Source organism: Hoplias malabaricus, chromosome 6 (genome assembly GCF_029633855.1).
Source record: "Hoplias malabaricus isolate fHopMal1 chromosome 6, fHopMal1.hap1, whole genome shotgun sequence".
Lineage (NCBI taxonomy): Eukaryota > Metazoa > Chordata > Actinopteri > Characiformes > Erythrinidae > Hoplias > Hoplias malabaricus.
The window spans coordinates 15309761-15328070 of NC_089805.1; the positions used below are offsets into that span (position 1 = coordinate 15309761).

Here is an 18310-nt window from a genome sequence, read left to right on the forward strand (position 1 = left end):
TAACTTTCTGAAAATTCCTTTGGAATCGTAGGAAAGGTATCCGCTGCCTTGGACCTCAGCCCAAGGCCACCAGGAGGTGAAGTATTGTATACTTGCACACTCTCTGGCCCTTGGTGTGAACTACTTGGCAACGGGTGGTTGGGACGGAGGTTGTAGAGGTTCGTTTTGGGCTTCTATGACCTAGGTCCAGCTTAGCTGGAGTAGGTCCCCTATCTAAAGCTGCTGGAAACCTTGCGGTGTTAACAGAAAGCATGCTTAAGTGTTCTTGGACTCTGGTATTACTTCTAAGCTGCTGAAAACCTTGCGGTGTTAACAGAAAGCATGCTTAAAAGTGACTGGGTTTGGGTACTCTGGGAGGCAGCGATCCGTTCGCGGCTGGCCCTGGGCACTTGGACTCTGGTATCACTTTTAAGCATGCTTTCTGTTAACACCGCAAGGTTTCCAGCAGCTTAGAAGTGACTGGGTTTGGGTATTCTGGGAGGCAGCGATCCGTTCGCGGCTGGCCCTGGGTACTTGGACTCTGGTATCACTTCTAGTGCTATTTGTGATTTTTAGCTTTGTGTAGACACTTGCTAATTATGTTGTTTTTTTCTTTCCTTTCTAGGTCAACATTCAAACATGGCTTTGGAGCAATGCCCGATTTGCGAAAAATTCATCACCTGTATGTCACAACATCTTAGGGTGAGCCACGGAGTGGTGAACAAAAAGGAGAGAAAACTGCTCCTGCAACTGGTGTCGGGGAAAGTGGACGTGCGGACCGGCATCTGCCCTGTTGCAGGGTGCAACACCAAAACATCACGCATGGATCGTCACCTGAAAACACATAATGAGCTAAGTAAGCCAATGCAGACGGAGGTCTTAAATTCTTTAAAGAGGAAGATGGTGCTGAAGGGTCTATCAGAGCTGAGGGAGTCACAACCAGATGTCCCCATGGCTTCAATTCTGGATATTGAGGAACAGCAAAGGCAGGAGGAGCTCTTGGACATTTCCGTTGGAGCAGCTGCTGAGGATGTTCCATGTCCTCATGAGGAGGAGGAAGAGACAGTTTTGTGTCAAAATCCTCTGTGCGTCAAGAGGGACTCTCTTCTTCAGATGCTACAAAAACAAATTAGCGACCTCACAGATACAAACGTGAGCCTAACCAAAGAAGTTCACCTTTTACGGCGACAGAATAGGCTCCTCCAAAGAAGAGTCATGAAGAAGCCTCTCATAAGGATGCAAGTCTCACATGCCGCACAAGCTCCTCCTCATCCTTGTGAAGGGAGTGATGTTGGTCCTGAGGTGAGTTTGCATGGCAATTAAATTTGTTCACATTAACTATTAATTGATGTGTTATTACTGTTGTTATTATTGTTAACTAATATGTAATGCTGTGTTTTTTTTTTTTTTTTTTGTTTTGTTTTTTAGAAATCAGATTCCATGCCAGAGGAACCTTCCATGGCACAGGCACCTTCCCTGGAAAAGGCACCAGAGTCGAAGTCAAAGCTGCAGTTCCCCTTTCCTGATCACATACCAGAACTCAGTAAGTGTGTGTGTGTGTGTGTGTGTGTGTGTGTGTTTATTATGGCAGTATTTTCTATATTAATTCTGTGTTTCCATTCTGTAGATGAACTCCTTGCTAACTTTCAGCACCACCAAGAGGGGCCTGACCCGTCTACCAAGCTCAAATATAATGTGCAGTGCAAGGTGTTTCGTATACAGAACTTTATAAGCTTCATGGCACATCAAAAATCGAATTTGGCATCCTTGACATTTTTGGACAACGTGTCCAAAATAAGAGAGTGAGTGACTTGTTCTTCTCTCTGAAATGCTGGTACATGTTTAAGGGTTACAAGGGTTGTTTGTAATTATGTTCTGTTTTTCTCACTGCAGGTGGTTTCTTCTGCTGTCTGCCGGTAAAATATTACCTAGCACACTTGCACAGTACCTGAAAGACGTGGCATTGTTCATAAAATATGTTAAGGAGACACCACCCCTATCCTGCCGATTGAGCAAGAGGTCTCTTGTAAACATCCAACGAGAGTTCAAGGGAATTATTAAAAAGCAAAGAAGATCGTTGGTCGTCCACCAGCTTCGTGTTAAAACTGGAAAGAGCAACAGCGCCATCTCAAAAGAAACCCTCCTAAACTGCAGAGCACTTGCAAAAGTGCAGATCCCCAGGATTATTGGTAAATACTTAAGACATTTGTAAGACAATTGTATTTAATATGGAATATTTGTTGTTATTAATTTATATTTGTTTTTGTCTTGCAGAGCAACTTCAACTAAACCGATCCATCAAACTCCAGAGAGAGTTCTATGGATATGTCACAGCATACTTCTCGTGCATTTATGGACATAGGACGGGCGTATATCAGAACATGAAACTGGATGAGGTACAGAATGCATCCTACGATGAGGAAAGGGATGTTTATTTAATTGGTGTAAGTATTTTAATGTACCTTTGTAAGGCATCAATTCACTTCAACCTTCAGTATATATTCATGACTGTTCTTTATTGTCTGAGCAGGTGGAGTGCCACAAGACAAATGAGGCCTTTGGAGTTGCACAGCTCCTCCTCACTTCAGAGGAGTATGGGTGGTTGAAGTCCTTTATTCCAATTCGGCAACGTCTAATGGGTACCAACGCATCTCCATATTATTTCTCAACATCAACGCCAAATTCGTGCAAGAATTTAAACGAGTACATGCAGAAAGCCTGGTCACAAATGAAGCTTCCTGGAAAGCCGAAGTTTACAGATTTTAGGAGCTCCATTGCCACCCACGTAAGTGATGCTACACTTCACATTTGATCTTTTTGTACCCCCGAACAAAGGCCTTATGCAATTTTGTTTGTTTCTTTGTTCTCATTCACAGGCTAGGAATGAACTGGCTCCAGGGGACAGGTTGAAGGTGACACGTTTCATGTGCCATGATGTCGGCACAGCTGATAAATTCTATGCTATGAATTTGAATACAAAAGAAGCAGCGGATCACCGGGCGCTGTTTGAGAACCTGGTGCATGCTTCGGAGGAGCAGCAGGGACCAGCCAGTGCAACATCCACAACCACACCTGAACCGCCATCTAAACGACGCAAGAAAGCTACACTGATGGAGGCAGACTCATCTAAGCGACGCAAGAAAGCTACACTGATGGAGGCAGACTCATCTAAACGACCCAGGACCAAACCAACACAGAAGGCAGAGTCGTCAGAGACGAGTGAAGAGGATATTGCCGTTCCTTATCAGGAAAGTGGCACTTCCTTGGAAGAGGTATGTTATTATTCCCTCTTGTTTTATTCCTATTCACGTACTACTCCCAAGCACAATGTTCTCATTGTAAAATGTTTTTTTTTATTTCTTTTTTATTTCCTAGTCTCTTGGATCAATGGAGGAGGAGGAGGAGGAGCAGGGGGAGGAGCATGAAGAGGCTAAGCCTACACCATCACTTAGGAGGCAGCCGTATGTGCTTCTTCAAAGATCAAAACTGTTATCTCCTCTCAAGTTGAGGTCTGCGTCACCTCGCCGGCATGGAGTGGTTGAAATGGCGCAGCAAAAGGGCAAAAATGAAAAAATCAGGCGTGCGGTAAAAAGGGCACTGAACCTCTAAAAACGTATGTATATATATATATATATATAGTTAATATTTTTCTTGTTAATTCTTAATATTTATACTTGTTAAAATTTATTCTTGTTAAATTTTAGAATTGTAAATTTGTGTGTTATTGTTAGAATTTATAGTGTTTAATATTTTTCTTGTTAATTCTTAATATTTATACTTGTTAAAATTTATTCTTGTTAAATTTTAGAATTGTAAATTTGTGTGTTATTGTTAGAATTTATAGTGTTTAATATATTTCTTGTTAATTCTTAATATTTATTCTTGTTAAATTTTAGAATTGTAAATTTGTGTGTTATTGTTAGAATTTATAGTGTTTAATATTTTTCTTGTTAATTCTTAATATTTATACTTGTTAAAATTTATTCTTGTTAAATTTTAGAATTGTAAATTTGTGTGTTATTGTTAGAATTTATAGTGTTTAATATTTTTCTTGTTAATTCTTAATATTTATACTTGTTAAAATTTATTCTTGTTAAATTTTAGAATTGTAAATTTGTGTGTTATTGTTAAAATTTATAGTGTTTTTAATATTTTTCTTGTTAATTCTTGTTAAACTTTATTCTTGTTACAATTTATTCTTAATATTTATCTTGTACACAATTGTAATTTTGGATGTTTTTTCTTTAAATAAAATAACATTTATTTAAATTCTTGTGGTAATTTTTGCATCCATTTTCTATTTATTTGACATGGTTCAAATAGACTGGAAGTGGGATCCCACAAAACATCTATTTCACATTGCTGAAAGAGATGTTTTGTGGGATCCCGCTTCCAGTTTATTTGGATCATGTCAAATAAATTGCATTTGTACACCATCCCACTGTCAATTTATTTGACATGGTTCAAATAGACTGGAAGTGGGATCCCACAAAACATCTATTTCACATTGCTGAAATAGATGTTTTGTGGGATCCCGCTTGCAGTTTATTTGGATCATGTCAAATTGCATTTTGTACACCATCCCACTGTCAATTTATTTGACATGGTTCAAATAGACTGGAAGTGGGATCCCACAAAACATCTATTTCACATTGCTGAAATAGATGTTTTGTGGGATCCCGCTTCCAGTTTATTTGAACCATGTCAAATAAATTGGAAGTAGGATCCCACTTCCAATCTATTTCAGTCAAGTCAAATACATCTTTCGTGGGATCCCACTACCAGTTTATTTTAGCTATGTCATATAAATTGGAAGTGGGATCCCACTACCAGCTTATTTAAGCTATGTCATATAAATTGGGAGTGGGATCCCACTTCCAATCTATTTCAGTCAAGTCAAATAGATTGGAAGTGGGATCCCACGAAACATGTATTTGACTTGGCTGAAAAAGATTGGAAGTGGGATCCCACTACCAGTTTATTTAAGCTATGTTATATAAATTGGGAGTGGGATCCCACTTCCAATCTATTTCAGCCAAGTCAAATACATCTTTCGTGGGATCCCACTTCCAATCTATTTCAGCCAAGTCAAATACATCTTTCGTGTGATCCCCCTACCAGTTTATTTAAGCTATGTCATATACATTGCTGGTGGGATGTCCTCAAAAAAGCCTAAGTTATTTTGGGGAAAAGCATTATTTTATGCCACAGTATATATTTTTCTACACAAATCAACTCATTCTGAGTGCATGCCTGTATTAACAGTTGTAAAATTCCTCTGTCCAAATCCCATGTATAAACTTGACTTGAATAAATTGGAAGTGGGACAGTCAGATCTCAGCTTTGATAAGAAATATGGAAAAACAAATAACACCATTATCTACGTATCAGCCTCCTTAATTCAGGGTGTGAGTTTGAAGAAGATTGCATGAAGTCAAAAATTTGCCCTAAAAATCTCAAAGGGGTACCCCTTTGACTTTTTTTGGGTCAAATTTTTTGACATATTCCAATCTTCTCCAAAATCACACCATGATGTCAGCAGACCCAGACTTAAAGAGGAGTGGCATTAATATCATAATATGATGTCCGAGAGCTGAGATCTCACTGTCCCACTTCCAATCTATATCAGCCAAATCAAATAAATTGGGAGTGGGATCCCACTTCCAATCTATTTCAGCCAAATCAAATAAATTGGGAGTGGGATCCCACTTCCAATCTATTTCAGTCAAGTCAAATAAATTGGAAGTGGGATCCCACGAAACATGTATTTGACTTGGCTGAAATAGATTGGAAGTGGGATCCCACTTCCAATTTATTTGAATTGACTGAAATAGATTGGAAGTGGGATCCCACTAGCAGTTTATTTAAGCTATGTCATATAAATTGGGAGTGGGATCCCACTTCCAATCTATTTCAGCCAAGTCAAATACATCTTTCGTGGGATCCCACTTCCAATCTATTTCTGTTAAGTCAAATAAATTGGGAGTGGGATCCCAATTCCAATCTATATCAGCGAAGTCAAATAGATTGGAAGTGCGATCCCACTTACATGTATTTGACATGACTGGAATAGACTGGAATTTGACCAGCATCCCACTTAAAATCTATTTGACAGGACTGGAATAAATTGGAATTGGACAAGCATCCAACTTACAATCTATTTGACATTACTGGAATAGACTGGAATTTCCCACTTACTATCAATTTGCCATGACTATATTTGGACCAGCATCCCATTTACAATCTATTTGACAGGACTGGAATGAATTGGAATTGGACCAGCATCCAACTTACAATCTATTTGACATTACTGGAATAGACTGGAATTTCCCACTTACAATCTATTTCAAATGTTACTGGAATACATTGGAATTGGACCAGCATCCCACCTCCAATCTATTTCAAATGTGACTGGAATACATTGGAATTGGACCAGAATCCCACCTCCAATCTATTTCAAATGTGACTGGAATACATTGGAATAGGACCAGCATCCCACCTCCAATCTATTTCAAATATGACTGGAATACATTGGAATTGGACCAGCATCCCACCTCCAATCTATTTCAAATGTGACTGGAATACATTGGAATTGGACCAGCATCCCACCTCCAATCTATTTCAAATATGACTGGAATACATTGGAATTGGACCAGCATCCCACCTCCAATCTATTTCAAATATGACTGGAATACATTGGAATCGGACCAGCATCCCACCTCCAATCTATTTCAAATGTGACTGGAATACATTGGAATCGGACCAGCATCCCACCTCCAATCTATTTCAAATGTGACTGGAATACATTGGAATCGGACCAGCATCCCACCTCCAATCTATTTCAAATGTGACTGGAATACATTGGAATCGGACCAGCATCCCACTTCCAATCTATTTAGGTAGGCATCCCACTTCCAATTTATTTGAACGGCATCAAAATAAATTGGATCTGGGACCTCCGTTCGCCACCTGGTGCGATAGGGCCGAACTGCGGCAAAACGGCCAGAACTTTGACGATTTTTAGCTCGGAAACGGTCCGCGGCAGAGCTCCGCCGATCGTCACGGCGGCTCGTGGGGACCCCCCGAGGGCGCCTGACCCGCCCCCTGGTTCGAGAAAAATTCGTGCGCCTCGGCGCGCAGCGTCCGCCAAACGCCATCTAATAAGCTGCTCGTGGGACGTTGGGGTACTAACTAGAGTTAAAAACAGGAGAAAAATTTAGAAACCGCACTCTGAGCCGCTCCAAAAATACATTGAACTCTATGGGAGCCAAAACCCTCCCTAGTGCCGAACAAAAATTCATAACTCAAAAACCGTATTATCGATTACGTTCAAATTTACAGATGCTAGAAAGGACAAGTTTCTCTATCATTTAAAATTTAAATGAAGTTTTTAGGTGAAAGTATGAGAACGTTATGGTGAATTGTTCGGCTGAAAAGTGAAAAAACGGTTTTGGCCAGTGAACCCAGAGTGTCTATGATGTCACCCACTCTAAATGTCTTCCATACAAGTGAATGGAGGGATATTCAAGGAGGAATAGAAAGAGAGGGATGAGTGCGAGAGGTCCGAAAACGGAAGTGACGGGTCACGGTGCGCCCGGGTCCGACCGTCTGAAATCTCGTGTCCGTAGCTTGAAAATTGACCGAGTTAGAGCAGTTCGAAAATTAATTCCATAGAAATGACTGGGGAAAAACGGAGCGATAAACGAGTGTAGCGGACGAACGAGTGCGGGTATCGGAAAGCTGTATACAAGCCCACATCGTCGCTATAGGACGCACGATTTCCAGGTGGAACGGAGTCGATAGCTCGAAAGCTGCGGGACTAGTTAGGCGGACAAGGAAACGCGGAATAATAAGAATAATAATAATAATAATAATATGACTTACGGAAAACAATATATCGCGCCGCTGCTTACAGCAGCAGGCGCAACATAAAAAAACTAGAGGTCTGCATTTCCAGGAGGAAACGCGAGATGTTGCGCCGCCTAAACCCCCGCCCCCCGATCCGCGTCTTTCCCGCTTAAAGCGAGGTCCTCGACACGGTAAACCCGCGTGGGTCACTAGGCGACGCTTATGGTGAAGGAGTTTACTGCTAAGCTGTCGGTAGTGGGATGTTAAGAGAGCACTCTCCCACAGCAGTTTACATTGGACTCTATGGAGCTCTGTAGGCCGTGAATGGAAAACGGGGTCAAAGGTCATGAAGCGGGCGGGGTATCGGCCTATAATTTCACGTGGGTGGACCGTGGACTCTCGGGTCTGACCGTTTGAGTTCTGGTGTCTCTAGCTCGAAAACTGACCGTGTGACAGCAGTTTGAAAGTTTGACAAAAGTTTATGGACATTTTTCCATTCATTCCTATGGGAGTTAAGATGAAACTTCAAATGCTTACTGTGCGAAAACTATGTAACTTTTCCAAAAGCTGTATACAAGCCCGCATCACACAGGGCAGCTCTACGAAACAAACTTTGAACGGAGTCGATATCTCGAAAACTGTGGGCGGAGTTAACCGGACAAGAATGAACGATCCTCAGAATGAAGGGCAGCAAACGTAACACTAGAGGTCTGCATTTCCAGGAGGAAACGCGAGATGTTGCGCCGCCTAAACCCCTGCCCCCCGATCCGCGTCTTTCCCGCTTAAAGCGAGGTCCTCGATACGGTAAACCCGCGTGGGTCACTAGGCGACGCTTATGGTGAAGGAGTTTACTGCTAAGCTGTCGGTAGTGGGATGTTAAGAGAGCACTCTCCCACAGCAGTTTACATTGGACTCTATGGAGCTCTGTAGGCCGTGAATGGAAAACGGGGTCAAAGGTCATGAAGCGGGCGGGGTATCGGCCTATAATTTCACGTGGTGGGACCTTGGACTCTCGGGTCTGCCCGTTTGAATTCTGGTGTCTCTAGCTCGAAAACTGAGCGTGTGACAGCAGTTTGAAAGTTTGACAAAAGTTTATGGACATATTTCCATTCATTCCTATGGGACAAAAGATGAAACTTCAAATGCTTACTGTGCTAAAACTATGCAACTTTTCCAAAAGCTGTATACAAGCTCGCATCCCACAGGGAAGCTCTACGAATGAAACTTTGAACGGAGTCGATATCTCGAAAACTGTGGGCGGAGTTAACCGGACAAGAACGAACGATCCTCAGAATGAAGGGCAGCAAACGTAACACTAGAGGTCTGCATTTCCAGGAGGAAACGCGAGATGTTGCGCCGCCTAAACCCCTGCCCCCCGAAATTCCACCTTAAGAAACCCTGGATAATTAAGACGTCCCCCTTAAAAATGACCTTTAAAGTGTTACAGACTGCCTGTGTATTTCTGTGGCCCTCACACCTCTTCCCCGTCAGTGTCTGCCTCTGCCCCTCCCCCTCCCCCCTCTCTCTCTCTCACACGCACGCTCACAGAATACAACTGACAGACTCATGATTCAATGAATTTCGACCGGTGGGGCACCCTCCAAAAAACCTCAAATATCTCCAAAACTTTTCCAGGTCCAAAAATGAACGAAGCATACCGTAGCGACAAGGAGAGTCTGGTGCTCGAGATGGTGTAAAAATTTTTGCACTTTGAGCGAGATTTGATGGTGTAATTACGAGTTAAAACAGGCAAAGTTTTGAAAATCTGCGTGCCGAGCCGCTCTTAAATTACATTGAGCTCTATGGGAGGAAAACCCTCCCAAGTGTCAAACAAAAATTCATAACTCAAGAACGGTATTATCAAACGGTCTGAAACTTACAAGTTTGAGAAAGGGGACATTTCTCTACCATTTAAAATTTAAATGAAGTCTGTAGGTGAAAGTATAAGGAAGTTATGGTGAAATGTTCGGCAGAAAATTGAAAAAGAAAAAAAATAATTTCAATGGGTTCCTATGGGAGCGTACCCACCCTCCGAACAAATGCTTATAGCTCGGAAAGTTTTCCCCACATCACTTAACCGTATATACCGTTGCGACAAGGAGAGTCTGGGGATTGATATGGTATAAAAAATTTGCAGATTAAGTGAGAATTGAGCATGTTATGACGAGTTAAAAACAGGAGAAAATTTTAGAAACCGCACTCTGAGCTGCTCCAAAAATACATTGAACCCTATGGGAGCCGAAACCGTCCCTAGTGCCGAACAAAAATTCATAACTCAAAAACCGTATTTTCAATAATGTTCAAATTTAGAGGTCTTAGAAAGGACAGGTTTCTCTACCATTTAAAATTTAAGTGAAGTTTCTAGGTGAAAGTATGAGGAAGTTATGGTGAATTGTTCGGCTGAAAAGTGAAAAAACGGCTTTTTGCCACTGAAACTACAGTGGATGACATCACCCCCACTCTAAGAGCCTCCCATTGAAATGAATGGAGGGATTTTGAAGGAGGAAAAGAAAGGAAAGGATGAGTGCAAAAATTCCGAAAACGGAAGTGATGGGAGCCGGTACGCCCGGGTCCGACCGTCTGAAATCCCGTGTCCGTAGCTTGAAAAATGACCGAGTTAGAGCACTTTGAAAATTAATTCCATAGAAATGACTGGGGAAAAACGGAGCGATAAACGAGTGTAGCGGACGAACGAGTGCGGGTATCGGAAAGCTGTATACAAGCCCACATCGTCGCTATAGGACGCACGATTTCCAGGTGGAACGGAGTCGATAGCTCGAAAGCTGCGGGACTAGTTAGGCGGACAAGGAAACGCGGAATAATAAAAATAATAATAATAATATGACTTAAGAAGAACAATATATTGCGCGCTGCTGCTTAAAGCAGCAGGCGCAACATAACTAGAGGTCTGCATTTCCAGGAGGAAACGCGAGATGTTGCGCCGCCTAAACCCCCGCCCCCTGATCCGCGTCTTTCTCGCTTAAAGCGAGGTCCTCGGTACGGTAAACCAGCGTGGGTCACTAGGCGACGCTTATGGTGAAGGAGTTTACTGCTAAGCTGTCGGTAGTGGGATGTTAAGAGAGCACTCTCCCACAGCAGTTTACATTGGACTCTATGGAGCTGTGTAGGCCGTGAATGGAAAACGGGGTCAAAGGTCATGAAGCGGGTGGGCTATCGGCCTATAGTTTCACGTGGTGGGACCGTGGACCCTCGGGTCTACCCGTTTGAATTCTGGTGTCTGTAGCTCGAAAACTGACCGTGTGACAGCACTTTGAAAGTTTGACAAAAGTTTATGGACATTTTTCCATTCATTCCTATGGGAGTAAAGATGAAACTTCAAATGGTTACTGTGCGAAAACTATGCAACTTTTCCAAAAGCTGTATACAAGCCCGCATCCCACAGGGCAGCTCTACGAAACAAACTTTGAACGGAGTCAATATCTCGAAAACTGTGGGCGGAGTTAACCGGACAAGAACGAACGATCCTCAGAATGAAGGGCAGCAAACGTAACACTAGAGGTCTGCATTTCCAGGAGGAAACGCGAGATGTTGCGCCGCCTAAACCCCTGCCCCCCGATCCGCGTCTTTCCCGCTTAAAGCGAGGTCCTCGATACGGTAAACCCGCGTGGGTCACTAGGCGACGCTTATGGTGAAGGAGTTTACTGCTAAGCCGTCGGTAGTGGGATGTTAAGAGAGCACTCTCCCACAGCAGTTTACATTGGACTCTATGGAGCTCTGTAGGCCGTGAATGGAAAACGGGGTCAAAGGTCATGAAGCGGGCGGGGTATCGGCCTATAATTTCACGTGGTGGGACCTTGGACTCTCGGGTCTGCCCGTTTGAATTCTGGTGTCTCTAGCTCGAAAACTGAGCGTGTGACAGCAGTTTGAAAGTTTGACAAAAGTTTATGGACATATTTCCATTCATTCCTATGGGACAAAAGATGAAACTTCAAATGCATACTGTGCTAAAACTATGCAACTTTTCCAAAAGCTGTATACAAGCCCGCATCCCACAGGGAAGCTCTACGAATGAAACTTTGAACGGAGTCGATATCTCGAAAACTGTGGGCGGAGTTAACCGGACAAGAACGAACGATCCTCAGAATGAAGGGCAGCAAACGTAACACTAGAGGTCTGCATTTCCAGGAGGAAACGCGAGATGTTGCGCCGCCTAAACCCCTGCCCCCCGATCCGCGTCTTTCCCGCTTAAAGCGAGGTCCTCGATACGGTAAACCCGCGTGGGTCACTAGGCGACGCTTATGGTGAAGGAGTTTACTGCTAAGCTGTCGGTAGTGGGATGTTAAGAGAGCACTCTCCCACAGCAGTTTACATTGGACTCTATGGAGCTCTGTAGGCCGTGAATGGAAAACGGGGTCAAAGGTCATGAAGCGGGCGGGGTATCGGCCTATAATTTCACGTGGTGGGACCTTGGACTCTCGGGTCTGCCCGTTTGAATTCTGGTGTCTCTAGCTCGAAAACTGAGCGTGTGACAGCAGTTTGAAAGTTTGACAAAAGTTTATGGACATATTTCCATTCATTCCTATGGGACAAAAGATGAAACTTCAAATGCTTACTGTGCTAAAACTATGCAACTTTTCCAAAAGCTGTATACAAGCCCGCATCCCACAGGGAAGCTCTACGAATGAAACTTTGAACGGAGTCGATATCTCGAAAACTGTGGGCGGAGTTAACCGGACAAGAACGAACGATCCTCAGAATGAAGGGCAGCAAACGTAACACTAGAGGTCTGCATTTCCAGGAGGAAACGCGAGATGTTGCGCCGCCTAAACCCCCGTCCCCCGATCCGCGTCTTTCCCGCTTAAAGCGAGGTCCTCGATACGGTAAACCCGCGTGGGTCATTAGGCGACGCTTATGGTGAAGGAGTTTACTGCTAAGCTGTTGGTAGTGGGATGTTAAGAGAGCACTGTCCCACAGCAGTTTACATTGGACTCTATGGAGCTGTGTAGGTCGTGAATGGAAAACGGGGTCAAAGGTCATGAAGCGGGTGGGCTATTGGCCTATAGTTTCACGTGGTGGGACCGTGGACTCTCGGGTCTGCCCGTTTGAGTTCTGGTGTCTGTAGCTCGAAAACTGACCGTGTGACAGCAGTTTGAAAGTTTGACTAAAGTTTATGGACATTTTTCCATTCATTCCTATGGGAGAAAAGATGAAACTTCAAATGCTTACTGTGCGAAAACTATGCAACTTTTCCAAAAGCTGTATACAAGCCCGCATCCCACAGGGCAGCTCTACGAAACAAACTTTGAACGGAGTCGATATCTTGAAAACTGTGGGCGGAGTTAACCGGACAAGAATGAACGATCCTCAGAATGAAGGGCAGCAAACGTAACACTAGAGGTCTGCATTTCCAGGAGGAAACGCGAGATGTTGCGCCGCCTAAACCCCCGTCCCCCGATCCGCGTCTTTCCCGCTTAAAGCGAGGTCCTCGGTACGGAAACCCTCGTGGGTCACTAGGCGACGCCTATGGTGAAGGAGTTTACTGCTAAGCTGTCGGTAGTGGGATGTTAAGAGAGCACTCTTCCACAGCAGTTTACATTGGACTCTATGGAGCTGTGTAGGCCGTGAATGGAAAACGGGGTCAAAGGTCATGAAGCGGGTGGGCTATCGGCCTATAGTTTCACGTGGTGGGACCGTGGACCCTCGGGTCTGCCCGTTTGAGTTCTGGTGTCTCTAGCTCGAAAACTGACCGTGTGACAGCACTTTGAAAGTTTGACAAAAGTTTATGGACATTTTTCCATTCATTCCTATGGGAGAAAACACAAAACTTCAAATGCTTACTGTGCAAAAACTATGTAACTTTTCCAAAAGCTGTATACAAGCCCGCATCCCACAGGGAAGCTCTACGAATGAAACTTTGAACGGAGTCGATATCTCAAAAACTGTGGGCGGAGTTAACCGGACAAGAATGAACGATCCTCAGAATGAAGGGCAGCAAACGTAACACTAGAGGTCTGCATTTCCAGGAGGAAACGCGAGATGTTGCGCCGCCGAAACCCCCGTCCCCCGATCCGCGTCTTTCCCGCTTAAAGCGAGGTCCTCGATACGGTAAACCCGCGTGGGTCACTAGGCGACGCTTATGGTGAAGGAGTTTACTGCTAAGCTGTTGGTAGTGGGATGTTAAGAGAGCACTCTCCCACAGCAGTTTACATTGGACTCTATGGAGCTGTGTAGGCCGTGAATAGAAAACGGGGTCAAAGGTCATGAAGCGGGTGGGCTATCGGCCCATAATTTCACGTGGCGGGACCGTGGACTCTCGGGTCTGCCCGTTTGAATTCTGGTGTCTCTAGCTCGAAAACTGACCGTGTGACAGCAGTTTGAAAGTTTGACAAAAGTTTATGGACATTTTTCCATTCATTCCTATGGGAGTAAAGATGAAACTTCAAATGCTTACTGTGCGAAAACTATGTAACTTTTCCAAAAGCTGTATACAAGCCCGCATCCCACAGGGAAGCTGTACGAATGAAACTTTGAACGGAGTCGATATCTCGAAAACTGTGGGCGGAGTTAACCGGACAAGAACGAACGATACTCAGAATGAAGGGCAGCAAACGTAACACTAGAGGTCTGCATTTCCAGGAGGAAACGCGAGATGTTGCGCCGCCTAAACCCCCGTCCCCCGATCCGCGTCTTTCCCGCTTAAAGCGAGGTCCTCGATACGGTAAACCCGCGTGGGTCACTAGGCGACGCTTATGGTGAAGGAGTTTACTGCTAAGCTGTTGGTAGTGGGATGTTAAGAGAGCACTCTCCCACAGCAGTTTACATTGGACTCTATGGAGCTGTGTAGGCCGTGAATGGAAAACGGGGTCAAAGGTCATGAAGCGGGTGGGCTATCGGCCCATAGTTTCACGTGCTGGGACCGTGGACCCTCGGGTCTGCCCGTTTGAGTTCTGGTGTCTCTAGCTCGAAAACTGAGCGTTTGACAGCAGTTTGAATGTTTGACAAAAGTTTATGGACATTTCTCCATTCATTCCTATGGGAGAAAACACGAAACTTCAAATGCTTACTGTGCGAAAACTATGTAACTTTTCCAAAAGCTGTATACAAGCCCGCATCCCACAGGGAAGCTCTACGAAACAAACTTTGAACGGAGTCGATATCTCGAAAACTGTGGGCGGAGTTAACCGGACAATAATGAACGATCCTCAGAATGAAGGGCAGCAAACGTAACACTAGAGGTCTGCATTTCCAGGAGGAAACGCGAGATGTTGCGCCGCCTAAACCCCCGACCCCCGATCCGCGTCTTTCCCGCTTAAAGCGAGGTCCTCGATACGGTAAACCCGCGTGGGTCACTAGGCGACGCTTATGGTGAAGGAGTTTACTGCTAAGCTGTCGGTAGTGGGATGTTAAGAGAGCACTCTCCCACAGCAGTTTACATTGGACTCTATGGAGCTGTGTAGGCCGTGAATGGAAAACGGGGTCAAAGGTCATGAAGCGGGTGGGCTATCGGCCTATAGTTTCACGTGGTGGGACCGTGGACCCTCGGGTCTGCCCGTTTGAATTCTGGTGTCTCTAGCTCGAAAACTGAGCGTGTGACAGCAGTTTGAAAGTTTGACAAAAGTTTATGGACATTTTCCCATTCATTCCTATGGGAGTAAAGATGAAACTTCAAATGCTTCCTGTGCGAAAACTATGTAACTTTTCCAAAAGCTGTATACAAGCCCGCATCCCACAGGGAAGCTCTACGAAACAAACTTTGAACGGAGTCCATATCTCGAAAACTGTGGGCGGAGTTAACCGGACAAGAGTGAACGATCCTCAGAATGAAGGGCAGCAAACGTAACACTAGAGGTCTGCATTTCCAGGAGGAAACGCGAGATGTTGCGCCGCCTAAACCCCCGCCCCCCGATCCGCGTCTTTCCCGCTTAAAGCGAGGTCCTCGATACGGTAAACCCGCGTGGGTCACTAGGCGACGCTTATGGTGAAGGAGTTTACTGCTAAGCTGTCGGTAGTGGGATGTTAATAGAGCACTGTCCCACAGCAGTTTACATTGGACTCTATGGAGCTCTGTAGGCCGTGAATGGAAAACGGGGTCAAAGGTCATGAAGCGGGTGGGCTATCGGCCCATAATTTTACGTGGTGGGACCGTGGACCCTCGGGTCTGCCCGTTTGAGTTCTGGTGTCTCTAGCTCGAAAACTGACCGTGTGACAGCAGTTTGAAAGTTTGACAAAAGTTTATGGACATTTTTCCATTCATTCCTATGGGAGAAAATATGAAACTTCAAATGCTTACTGTGCAAAAACTATGTAACTTTTCCAAAAGCTGTATACAAGCCCGCATCCCACAGGGAAGCTCTACGAATGAAACTTTGAACGGAGTCGATATCTCGAAAACTGTGAGCGGAGTTAACCGGACAAGAATGAACGATCCTCAGAATGAAGGGCAGCAAACGTAACACTAGAGGTCTGCATTTCCAGGAGGAAACGCGAGATGTTGCGCCGCCTAAACCCCTGCCACCCGATCCGCGTCTTTCCCGCTTAAAGCGAGGTCCTCGATACGGCAAACCCACGTGGGTCACTAGGCGACGCTTATGGTGAAGGAGTTTACTGCTAAGCTGTCGGTAGTGGGATGTTAAGAGAGCACTCTCCCACAGCAGTTTACATTGGACTCTGTGGAGCTCTGTAGGCCGTGAATGGAAAACGGGGTCAAAGGTCATGAAGCGGGTGGGCTATCGGCTCTTAATTTTACGTGGTGGGACCGTGGACCCTCGGGTCTGCCCGTTTGAATTCTGGTGTCTCTAGCTCGAAAACTGACCGTGTGACAGCAGTTTGAAAGTTTGACAAAAGTTTATGGACATTTTTCCATTCATTCCTATGGGAGTAAAGATGAAACTTCAAATGGTTACTGTGCGAAAACTATGCAACTTTTCCAAAAGCTGTATACAAGCCCGCATCCCACAGGGCAGCTCTACGAAACAAACTTTGAACGGAGTCGATATCTCGAAAACTGTGGGCGGAGTTAACCGGACAAGAATGAACGATCCTCAGAATGAAGGGCAGCAAACGTAACACTAGAGGTCTGCATTTCCAGGAGGAAACGCGAGATGTTGCGCCGCCTAAACCCCCGTCCCCCGATCCGCGTCTTTCCCGCTTAAAGCGAGGTCCTCGATACGGTAAACCCGCGTGGGTCACTAGGCGACGCTTATGGTGAAGGAGTTTACTGCTAAGGTGTCGGTAGTGGGATGTTAAGAGAGCACTCTCCCACAGCAGTTTACATTGGACTCTATGGAGCTCTGTAGGCCGTGAATGGAAAACGATACATTTTGAATTCCACCTTTAAAAACAATTCCACCTTAAGAAACCCAGAATTGTATTGAAATGTCCACATCACAGGCCAAAAGAGTCTTAAAAGCAAAAAAAGATGGCCAATACATTTTAAATACCACCTTAATAAAAATTCCACCTTAAGAAACCCACAGTTGTATTGACACGTCCACCTTTAAAAATGACCACTTGAAATAAAGCTTAAAATGTCGAAAAGACAGGCAGTATATTGTGAATGAGGTATTCTTAAAAAATTCCACCTTAAGAAACCCTGGATAATTAAGATGTCCCCCTTAAAAATGACCTTTAAAGTGTTACAGACTGCCTGTGTATTTCTGTGGCCCTCACAGCTCTCCCTGTCAGTCTCTGCCTCTGCCCCTCCCCCTCCCCCCTCTCTCTCTCTCACACGCACGCTCACAGAACACAACTGACAGACTCATGATTCAATGAATTTCGACCGGTGGCGCACCTTTCAAAAAACCTCAAATATCTCAAAAACTTTTCCAGGTCCAAAAATGAACGAAGCATACCGTAGCGACAAGGAGAGTCTGGTGCTCGAGATGGTGTAAAAATTTTTGCACTTTGAGCGAGATTTGATGGTGTAATTACGAGTTAAAAACAGGCAAAGTTTTGAAAATCTGCGTGCCGAGCCGCTCTTAAAATACATTGAGCTCTATGGGAGGAAAACCCTCCCAAGTGTCAAACAAAAATTCATAACTCAAGAACGGTATTCTCAAACGGTCTGAAACTTACAAGTTTGAGAAAGGGGGAATTTCTCTACCATTTAAAGTTTAAATGAAGTCTGTAGGTGAAAGTATAAGGAAGTTATGGTGAAATGTTCAGCAGAAAATTGAAAAAGAAAAAAAATAATTTCAATGGGTTCCTATGGGAGCGTACCCACCCTCCGAACAAATGCTTATAGCTCGGAAAGTTTTCCCCACATCACTTAACCGTATATACCGTTGCGACAAGGAGAGTCTGGGGATCGATATGGTATAAAAAATTTGCAGATTAAGTGAGAATTGAGCATGTTATGACGAGTTAAAAACAGGAGAAAATTTTAGAAACCGCACTCTGAGCTGCTCCAAAAATACATTGAACCCTATGAGAGCCGAAACCCTCCCTAGTGCCGAACAAAAATTCATAACTCAAAAACCGTATTTTCAATAATGTTCAAATTTAGAGGTCTTAGAAAGGACAA

General features: G+C 44.3%; 1 protein-coding gene across 1 annotated transcript; it reads left to right on the forward strand.

Moving 5' to 3' along the window:
• The first annotated feature begins 612 nt into the window (after window positions 1-612).
• On the forward strand, window positions 613-3714 carry LOC136700523 (uncharacterized). Its single transcript, XM_066675911.1, has 8 exons — window positions 613-1281; window positions 1408-1522; window positions 1607-1781; window positions 1873-2168; window positions 2254-2423; window positions 2510-2764; window positions 2856-3251; window positions 3355-3714. The coding sequence occupies exons 1-8, from the start codon at window positions 619-621 to the stop codon at window positions 3586-3588; spliced, it is 2304 nt and encodes a 767-aa protein (XP_066532008.1). The 5' UTR covers window positions 613-618; the 3' UTR covers window positions 3589-3714.
• The last annotated feature ends 14596 nt before the right edge of the window (window positions 3715-18310 follow it).

Coding starts and splice junctions, on each gene's coding strand:
- LOC136700523 (XM_066675911.1), top strand. CDS start 619: ATGGCTTTGGAGCAATGCCCGATTTGCGAAAAATTCATCACCTGTATG. Junction 1,523..1,606: donor TGATCACATACCAGAACTCA/GTAAGTGTGTGT, acceptor TCCATTCTGTAG/ATGAACTCCTTGCTAACTTT. Junction 2,424..2,509: donor GGGATGTTTATTTAATTGGT/GTAAGTATTTTA, acceptor TTGTCTGAGCAG/GTGGAGTGCCACAAGACAAA.